The sequence below is a fragment of the Mustela putorius genome, unplaced genomic scaffold, assembly GCF_011764305.1.
Source record: "Mustela putorius furo isolate JIRA1106 unplaced genomic scaffold, ASM1176430v1.1 tig00000127_pilon_pilon_pilon, whole genome shotgun sequence".
Lineage (NCBI taxonomy): Eukaryota > Metazoa > Chordata > Mammalia > Carnivora > Mustelidae > Mustela > Mustela putorius.
In genome coordinates, this window is record NW_025421288.1 from 15,615,998 (window position 1) to 15,626,106 (window position 10,109).

The following is a 10,109-nucleotide window of genomic DNA, read 5'->3' on the forward strand; positions in this document are numbered from 1 at the left end:
TCCAGCCAAGGAGGGCCTGCCGGCTGCTTGTTTGCAGTGTGGGAGACACCCCACTCTGGTCCCCAAGCAGAGACCTGGAGCTCGTCTTCCGCTGTGCAGAAGGGACACTGAGTCAGGGCTAGGACACCCCGGGGCTATTGTCACAGGCCCTCTCCCTCCTCAGCCTCCAGCCAGGGAGCAGCCCGGAGGGGGAGGGGCGTCCAGCCAGCTCCTGCCCGAGGCTCTGAGCCTGGGGGTGGGGTGGAGCAGCCCCCCAGCTGCAGGCCCACTTCCTGGATTCCTGAGGACGGGCAAGGCCCCCCCCCCCCCCCCCCCGCTGCCCTCCCCTCCACCCTCATTCCCGCGGGCCTGTGCTGGGGCCCCAGGCAGGGCGGGGGCTCTGCCGGCCGGGGGCAAGGCGGGGAGCGTGCGGGGAGACCGAGGACACAGCTGCTCTCCCGCCCCTTCCTCGTCCCCCCGCAGAAAGATGACCGTGCCTCTGGGGCTGGAGCGGGTGGGGGGACACGGGGGTCTCTGGGAGGCTGCAGAGCGGGGCGCCCATGGGGAGAACAGCTGGCGGAGGCGCTGGGCCGTGTGCGGGTGTGTGCGGCGGCCTGCGCCGGACGTGCTCAGATGAGCGATGGGATTCCTCCCCGAGCCTTGAGTTGGGGTCCGCGGGGCTGTGGGGCCCCATGAATTATTTCTCTAAGGAGAATACCGTTGACTCTGCTCTCCGGGCGCCTTCCGGACCTTCCCCATCACTTTAAATCAACGCTGAAAGGCGGCGTTGGCCCGGACCTTCACCCTCCAAGTGGAGGGAGCCGTGAGGCCCACGTGACGCGGCCGTCCCCGGTCTGGGTGTCCCTCAGGGCAGAGGGGGGTTGCGGAGCCAGCCCCCACTTCCTGCTGCCCCTGCAAGGCCCCCCGAGGAGGGAAGCAGCAGGGCTCTCCTCGGGTCATAGCGGCACCAGAGGATGTGGCTCCCGGGGGCTGGGGGCAACCGCGTCCTAGCTCAGGGGCCGTGTGGCCCACCAGGCTCAGTACACCGGTGCTTTCTGGTTTGCTCCCAAGTCCCTAGGCCCAGCCGGGCTGCATGAAGCCTGCCCACAGGCACACTCACGCCGGCAGTCCCAGTTCGGGCGGCCTGTTCCCACCACCGTGCTCAGCGCACAGCACCCAGGACTCACGGAGCACAACCACAGGGGCCTGTGGCGCACAGAGCCACTGGCCAGCTTGGCCGCTGGCACATCTCCCAGCCGCAGCCCCTCAACGCATGCCTGCGGGTCCTTCTAGACTGTCCACCCAGGGTGCCGACGGCACTGCCCGGGCTGTCCTGGCCCCGGGGCCTTCCAGCCGGTGGGCCTTTCCACCTCTCCCCCCGTTTCCCGCCTCCTGTTAGGTTGGTCTGCTGAACACGGCTTCCTCTGGGTCCTGCCTTAGACCCCTCGGTGCTCAAGAGCCACTGGCGGTGCCCCCCCGTCCCTCAACGGGACCGGCTCCCGGCCCGTGGCGCTCGCCCTGCCCCTCCTGACAAGCTGCCCGCACGACCTGCCTCACGAAGACCCCGCTTGGGCCCCAGCCCCGCCCCTCCCCAGCCTGAGGCTCCCAGGGCCGGACCGTGTCCCTGCAGGCCGGTGCCCTGTGTGCGGGGGGCGCTGGACAGAGGACACAGAGCCTGGGGCTTTGCTCCACACGTGGGATTTTACTGCGGCCGTCACAGGCCGAACCAGCCGGGCACGCCGCCGCGCCGGGGATCCTGGCTCTGCTGCTGCCGCTGCCGCTGCTCCTCTAGGAGCTTGTCCTGGATGTCGCCACCGCTGGGGCTGCCGTCGGGGCTCTGCTTTTTCTCGGGAAACAGGTCGGGGAACGTGAAGGTCTGTCCGTGGGCCTGCCGGGGAGACAAGTACTTGGGCTTGGACACCACACTGGCCCTGGGACCCTCCTGCCCCAAGCCCCCGGAGATGGCCACGCGGCCGCAAGTCCGGGGCACTGTCCCCGTGTGGAGCGCGAACATGTCGGCCGGCCACTGGACACTGCCCCCTTTTCATCGGCATTATCTCTTTATGGAGGGGTTTCTGCGGAGGCGGAGGCCTCGTTAAAAGCAGCCCAGCAAAGCGCCCATTCACGGGCGTGGGGGCAGCCCGGTCGGACCGGGGGGCAGGAGTGAGGCACAGGAAAACACGGCACGAGTCACGTCTGGTGCCGCGCTGAGACTTTTTCCATCCAAAATACCTACAGGCCTTTACCCACATTAAAGCCTACCCCTCCTCCTGGCTCGGAGCTCGGCAAATAAAACGCATATAACGTACAAAGAAATGTACATATGCAGCAGTCTATAAATCAAGACCGGCTTTGCAAATTAACTGGTTTGACGTCTTTCACTAAAAGTTCAGAATGTGCCAGCGTCGGCCAAGCCCCAGCCCAGACCCCCAGCACGTGTGCAGGGCACCGGCCCTTGCGGGCGCGGAGGGGGGACCCCAGCCACAGTGAGGTGCCTTTCAGCTCGCCTCGGCTCACGAGCGGCCCCCCAAGATCAGGGCATGGGGGTGGGGGAGTGAGGGGGCGCACACCAGGGCAGCGCTGTGTTTCCAGACGGGCAAAAAAGCATGGAGGACAGCATCCGCATCTGGAAAATTTTAATACGTAAAATCAGTAAAGTGCACTGGTTCTTGGAGACCCTTGTTTTGTAAAGAAATTTGGCTTTGGGCAGGCGGCCAAGTATGATCTGAAATAGCCCCCACGCCCCACCCGAGAAGGGAAGGTTTATAAATTCTGGTCGCATGGCGCGGCGTGCGGGCCCGAGTGTAGACAGCGGGGCCGCGGGCCCTGGTAGCCGGCCGGGGGCAGGACGAGCTCACCCGCTCAACAGGGCACTTTCTTTCTTTGTAAAACACCGAAGGGCGGCAGTTTCCACGCAGGCTGACTGCCCAGAACAGGGATTTATGTTTAACACATCGAGGTGATTTTGCTGGTTTTCTGAGGGGAGGACCCAAAACGACATTTTAAAATATAAGCACCGAGATGCCGGTTTGCAAGAGCTCCGGGAACACGGAGCCGGCGGGGGTTCTTCCTTTCTCACCAGAGACCAGGGCCACTTGCGCGCGTCCCTCTCTGGGGACCATCACCTTGTGCTTTTCTAACGAGAACCCTCAACCCCCCTTCACGGCGCAGAGTGGGTCAGCAGAACAGGCCGGGGAAGGAGCAGTGTGGGAACCGGCCCTGGGCCGGCGCTCCCAAGCGCCCCCCGGGCCACCGCCTGGGCCCCAGAGGGCTTTGGCTGGCCGCTGACGTGCGGAGGGCTGTGGAGGGGGGACGCAGGCCCGCAGAGATGTGTATCAGGTTGTCGGGGGGAAACATGGGGCCCCCGCCCCGCCGGACGGGCTCTTCCGCAGCAGTCAACTCAAAATAGATTCGGAAACTTAATTTGTGTTCGCGATTGACCCTCTGTGTGCTTTACAATTAGCTCTGTTTTTAGAAGCCCCAGAGCGGGGCCCACGGGGACACGCTGGGAGAGGTCGGCCCCGGCAGCAGGGGGCAGAGAAGGGACCCCTTCGGGGGGCAAGGCCCTGAGCTTCCTGCTGGTCTGCAGGCCGGGCCGGGGCATGCAGGACTTGGGGGCAGGGGGCCCACGACGAACTGTGAGACTCCTGCCCAGTGGGGTCCCTGCCCCAGGCCACGCTGCCCGGCTTCATGTGGGAAAAGAGGCGCGCCCCGTGGCAGCTGGGCCGCGGGGTCGGGGTCGGAGCGGGCTGCGGTGGGGCCCGGGGAAGAATGCGAGGGCTCGGCGGACTCAGAAGCCACTTGTAACCGTCGCTGGCCCGCAGAAGGCTGGGTGGCGAGTGCCCGCGAGGGGGGTGTCTGCCCGCACGCGTGACAGAGACAGATGGCCTGATTTCACACTCAGGACACAGGCGCCTTTATATGGCCAACGGGCGCTCTCTCCACCTGGGTTGGCTGCTTTTAAGCACGGCAAATATCAGGCCAAATAATTACACGGGCCCCTGTTTAGAACAACAACTGTGACTGTTTCTCAGAGAAGCTGCCACGCTGACCCTCCTGACTAGCGGCCGCCCCGGCGAGGTTTGCACAATAGCGCTACTGCCATCTAGCGGCCACGGGCGGCCGCCTCCTGCCGCAGGCTCAGCGGGGGCAGTCAACACCGGTATGGAAGAATCTAGAAGCCACCCCCTCACTGGGGGGTTTCAAGCAGTGGGGGCAGCGAATGCACCCTGGTTGCAGGGCCGACCCTGGCAGGTTTGCACACAGGTGGTGGGGGACAGGCCATCTCCGGGAGGGCTCATCTGCCCAAGCTCGTCTGGGATCCCCGTGGGAAGGGTGGAGTCTAAGCAGGGGGCTCTGGGGCTGTGGGTCTGCCTCTCCCCTAGACGGAGATGGGCAGTGGACCCTCTCCCCATGCCCCAGGACAGGCAGGAGACACGGTCAAGAGAACCTGGCAGATTGTGCTGGAGTCATACAGCTCAGCCCAAAGGGAAGGGGGTTCAGCCAGGACCCCGGGGCACCTGCAACGGGTCCAGCTCTAAGATCCAAGCCATCAACTGCCTCCCCCGCCCGTCCTCCAGGGCCCTGTCCCTCTGAGGACACGCTCTCCAGAGCCAGGAGCTTTGGTTTCCATCTAAGCCCAGACCCCTGGGCATGAGTGGGCCTGCCCAAGCCCAAAGCACATTCAAAGTCCAAAGGCACGACAGAGCGGGCCTGCACCCTCTCCCCACAGGGACGGACTGTGCTCTGAGCCCCAGCTCCGCCTGGGGCTTCGCTGGGATTAGGACTAAGTGCAGGCTCTGCCCCGCGCCCGCCACAGGCCTTGAGCTCCTGCCTCTCAGGGCTTCCCTGGGCCCCAGGCGGGGGCCGCTGCACAAACACATCCCCCACCCCGCCCCCCGCACCAAGGTCACGGTGGTGGTAAGTCACGCCCAGCACTTGGGCCTCTGCCCGAAGCCCACTCACCAGCTGCACATAGGCCACCTTGTAGTCTGGTCTCTTCACCCTGACGTTCCTGTGGTCCCTCTTCCTGTTAGAACCTGTGTGGGGGGGGGCACAACACACTGTACTACGAGCACGAGACCTTCAGTCCAACTCATCCAGAAACCCACTTTCTAGAAAGAGGCAAACACGTCAGACTTGGTCTCCCACAGAGGGCAATGGGTCGCACCCGAACGTGACCGGTTTGTGGGTCTAGAGTGGGCGTGAGGAGACGGCGTCGCCACTGTGCGTCTCCGCTCCCGAATGGGTCTAGAAGAAATCAGGAGACCCCTTCTCCCATTTGTCAGCACAGTGACCCTACAACTCAGGGTGCAGTGGGGGGTCGGGGCCCAGGATAGAAGAACAAGGGGGTCAGGGAACCAAGAAGAAAGCGCTCTGCTGACCCTGCTTCCGAGGCAGCCGAGGGCAGAGCCCAGAGCAAGAGCGGGGCTGCCCACCCGAGCTCCAGCCCCGGCTCTGCTCCATCGGCAGTGTGGGCCCGGGAAGCCACCGCAACCCCGAGCACCTCGGTTCCGGGGCAAGAACCAGCACCCCGCAGAGGCTGGGATGAGGCTTCCTGGGCTCGCCCACCCCCACCAAGGGCAGCAGGGGCCTGGCACGCACCATGCTGCACCCTTGTCCGCACGGCGGCCACAGGCACGTTGTAGATACGCTCGAGGTAATTTCGGAGGTCCACCCTGGTCATCCTGGGGTAGAGATGGAAGAAAAGCAAGTCCCAGCCAGGCTGAGATGAACAGCAGCCACGTGACCCACCCGCGGTCTCTCCCTTCCCCCGCACACAAGTAGGGGGAGGCCGCAGGGAGCTCATGCTCACTGGGGGCCAGGCTCCCGGGCAGAGCTCTCCCCAGGGAAGGGTCAGTGTGGGAGTGCCCCCCGCTGCCAGGAGCCCAGCCCTCCAGGGCCAGTCTCATGCACAGCTGCTATCCCACCGGGCCTTCCCTAAAAGTTGGTGGGCGAGGCCCCCTCCTCCTTCCACCGAAAATGGCCCTGCCCAGCCACCCCCAGCCCCTCGCCCTGGGACAGTCACACCCTGAGGCTCTGCAGCAGGGCCCTGCAGTCTGGGGACAGGGTTGTGTGTCCCTCTGGCGCTGGGGGCCTCGGTAAGGGAACCACCAGGAAAACTAGGTTTTTGGAAGCTGCAGTAAACAGCTCGGAGAGCCTGGGGCCAGGCGCCTGGGAACAGCGCGGAGCTCCATGCAGTTCAAGTGCGGAGGCAAAGAAGTGTGGGGCCTCCATGGGGCTTCGCCTCGCGGGGGGAGGGGCAGTCGTTGGGGGATGGGAGGGCATGGGGGGCAGCCTGGCCTCACCCGAGGCTCTGCAAACAGCAAGCCCTCGGTCAATATTTGCAGAGCAGCTCAGAGGGCTGCCTGTGGTGTTTCCACAGCGGGGAGAAGCCCCACAAAAGAGCCAGGTTCTGTGACCCCTGCAGAAGGAGGGGACACTCCCCGGCCTGCATTCCTCAGGGGCTTACTCCATGGGGATCCGGAACTGCACGGTGTCCTCGGGCTGGGCCGTGCCGGGCCGCACCAGCCGAATGAAGAAGTTTGTTCGGAAGACGCGGAGCTGGGGGTTACCCAGCTGGTATAGAGGGTACCTGGGGGGGGGGGGATGCGTTCATGTCAGACACAGAACACAGGACCCCGGGGCGCCCCTGGCGGACCACGGCTCGATTACCCACCGCAGCAGCAGCAGCAGGAAGCCAAGGGAGCAGTTCTCCCCAGGCCAGCGCCCCAGGGTCCCCTTGGTTCACTGCACGGTTTGGCCCAGCGTGGGCCCCAAGACTCGTGTACCCACCACCGTGTGTGGGCTGCGGCCCTTAGGAAAGGACTTGTCTAGTGCCTCAAGCAATTGGCCTGCCGTGGGGCCACAGCCCCGGTTCACCCCGCAGCAGGGGCGGGCGTCACTTGCACAGACTCTGCGTGGTGGGGAGAAGCACCCATCACCAGGCCCTGCTAACCCACTCCCCCACCCAGAACGAGCAGAGGCCGCTGGAGAGCAGTGAAAGGTCACCGCCCACGACCACAGCCAGGGGAGGAGGACGCCTTCGGTGTGCAGGGGCCTGGCCTGGGGGGTGGGGCATGCCGGGACCCGGCGCCATTGCGGGTCTCACGGGTAAGCCTGGGGCCACTCTGCAGCCCTGCCTGTGGCACCCTGAAAGGGAGGCTCAGGGAGACCAAATTCTGAGCGGGTGAGGATGAGGAGGGCCGGGGGGCGAGAGGAGCAGTGAGCCTCAGGGCCCAGCAGGCACCTGGGGCCTGTGGGCAGTGCGGGGGCTCTGGGAGGCCAGGGCACCTGTAGGACGGACTGGTCACATGCCATCTGCCCGTGACCGTGTCGCCACAGTGGCAGCTGCCCAGCAGGGTGGGCACTGGGGGAGGCTGGAAGGACCGCTGAGGAAGGCCGCGGGCCTGTCCACTCCCGCCCGCGGAACAAGAGGCCCGCTTCGTTGTACCCTCCACTGGAGTTAGGGCCAAGGCCGGCCACCCAAGGGCTCACTTATTCCCCCTGCTGACCAGCTGTAGCACTGCAGGGGGACAAGGGCAGCCCTGGGGCAGCTGTGCGGGTCAGGACGCGGGGGCTCAGACCCCCGCCTGGGGCTGGAGGGACGCCCAGGTGAGGGTCAGAGGTCAGGGGCCTAGGGCGGGCAGGTCAGGACTCTCCCCTGGCGTCCAAGGCCTCCTCCTCCGGGCCCTCCACGCCCGGCCCGCACCGCCGGGGACCCCCTGCCCCTCGGCCCGCCGGACCCTCCCGCCGATTCCCCAAGCCCGACCCCGCTCAAGGGCAGCTCCCGACTGCCCCGGCCTGCTCCAAGCACCGCGCCCTGGCGGGCTGCCGCCGGCCCTACCTCCCCGGGGCCCCGAGGGTGACTCCCCCGCGCCCCCGCCCACCCCCGCGCCCCTCCCGAGCCGCCCCGGCCGCCGCGTGGACACGCCGCCCCGCGGCCAAGCCCGCCGCCCCGCCTGCTCCCCGGCCCGCGCCCGCCCTCGGCACCTGCCGGCGCACCCCCCACCCCGCCAGGCCAACGCGCATGCGTGCAGGCGGCGCTCGTCCGCTCTGGGCCGGTCCGCTCGCCGGGAGCCGGGGCGTCGCCTGCGCTGCGGGGCCTGCGGGGGCTGCGGGGGCTGCGGGGGCTGCGGGGGCTGCGGGGGTCCCGGCGACGCGGGCGGGGCGACCCTCCCTCGCGTGCGCCCCACGTGGGCGCCGCGTCCGCAGACCCCCGACCGGCACCGCCCCCTCCCCGCCCCCCGGGCCCGCGCCCCCCGCCACTCACAGCACGTTCCGCGCCATCGCCGGTTTCCGGGCCGCGGACGGAAGGAGGGGCGCGCATGGCCTGCGTGGACCCATCACAGCGCCCCCTGGCTTCCGGGAGGGGCCGCGGCGCCCCGCCCACGGCCCCGCCCCGGCCCCGCCCCGCGCACCTGCCCCTCCGCCCCGCCCCGTTAACGGGCCACGCCCACTGCATCGCTCCGCCCACGATCCTCCCACCGCTCCCCGCCTATTGCCTCGGCCCCGCCCCGCGCACCTGCCCCACCGCCCCGCCCACTGCCTCGCCCACCGCCCCTCACTGCACCCCTACCTCACCGCCCCGCCCATCGCACCTGCCGCACTCACTGCACCTGTCTCATTCTGCCCCATCTTCCTGTCTCATCGCCCCCGACCCACGTCCCTACCCCCCTGCTCTTGCCCCACCCACTGTCCCTGCCCCACGCACCTGGCCTCTACCTGGCCTGCCCATGTGAGCAGCACCGCTGACCTGCATCCCTGTAAGAGCCCAGAGGCCCCCGGCGTCTCTCCCAAGTCCCGCACACCCTTGAGCGTCTAGAACCCATTTCGCCCCGGTACCTCGCCTTCCCGCTCTCTGCCCCTCACACCCCGCCCACGCCCCGCAGCATCCTCTTAGTCCCGCATGTCCCCCGCCACACCCTTCTGCACCCCACACTACCCCATAGGCCATGCCCTGGCGCCCGCAGGAACTGTAGACCGTGGGCAGCCAGTCTTCCAGCTGCTGGCAGAGGTGGGGGGAGGGAAAGTGGGAAAGGGGTGGGTGCGTGGCCCTCATGTGAGGTCCGTCTCTCCACCTGGCCAGGGTGGCTTTATCCCTTCCCTGATCTGGGGCTCCAAGGCCCGTCACAGCGCTTCCAGGCAGCCCTGGGCCCCTCTTCCCACCCCTGGGTCCCCTTTGCCGTACAGCTTCCCGTACAGCCGTTACTCAGGGGACGCCCGCTCTGTAGGGCACATCTGGGACCTCATGCCCCCTCCTCCCAACCTGCATGAAGACCTTTGGGGAGGGCCAGGTTGCAGCCTCCTCCTCCAGCCCGAGGCCCCACGCTTGACCTGTCTCCTGTGCATCATGGCTTCTGGCCGTTCCTCCATCCCCTTAGCTGCCTCTCCCCCACCACAGTGGCCTGTTGACTCGGCACCAACAGCAACTTCAATGCTCTTCAGAGCCAGGAGGACATGAGGGGGGTGTCAGGCAATCTTCAGGGAGAGAATGGACCCCTAGGAATTAGGGAAAGGGTCTCACCTCTAGGGTCGGGGTGGATGGTGCGGAAGGTCAGGGAGGCTGAAGCTGATGGCTGCCCCAGGCTGAGAAATGGACAGCCTGGGTCGTGGAGAGGGGCCGGAGCGCCCTCCTTCTCCCTGCGTTTGGCACAAGTGGGTTCCCCTGGAATGCAGATACTGAAGATGAGGGGCAGGCACTGGGGACGGGTTTGCTGCCACAGCGGGGGCGGCCTGCCTGCTGGGGAGGCCCGGAGCAGGCAGAAGGGCAGGCCCCCAGGCCCTGTGTGGGAAGAAGTCAGTGGAGAGGAAGCACTGAGCGGCAGGGAGAGTGAGGGAGCTGGATTATGGGGGTCCCCGGGGCCAGGAGGCTTCTTTTTAGGAAGCGCTGTTTGACCTCCCAGGCGTGTCATTGTTTGGGAAGGGCCTTTGGAGGTGTGGCTGGCTGCTGGACTCCGAGTTGGGTGAGGCTCAGCGGCGGACAGCGGTCAGTGGACTCGGCGTGGGTTGAGGAGGGCTGCTGCCCCAGGGAGAGGGGTCACGTCTGAATAGGGAGCTGAGGTCCTCACGGAGGGTGCGGGCAGGGATGGGGTCTCCACCGTGCCCTTGACCCTCGGCCCCCACCCCTC

At 66.9% G+C, this 10,109-nt stretch overlaps 1 protein-coding gene across 1 annotated transcript; it reads right to left on the minus strand.

The window, feature by feature from the left end:
- Nucleotides 1-1,661: 1,661 nt before the first annotated feature.
- Nucleotides 1,662-8,357, minus strand: MRPL23 (mitochondrial ribosomal protein L23). Its single transcript, XM_045066590.1, has 5 exons — nt 8,252-8,357; nt 6,452-6,574; nt 5,584-5,666; nt 4,945-5,018; nt 1,662-1,867 (listed from the first exon to the last, which is right to left on the minus strand). Exons 1-5 carry the CDS (start codon nt 8,323-8,325, stop codon nt 1,694-1,696), a joined length of 528 nt encoding a protein of 175 aa, XP_044922525.1. The 5' UTR covers nt 8,326-8,357; the 3' UTR covers nt 1,662-1,693.
- Nucleotides 8,358-10,109: the final 1,752 nt, after the last annotated feature.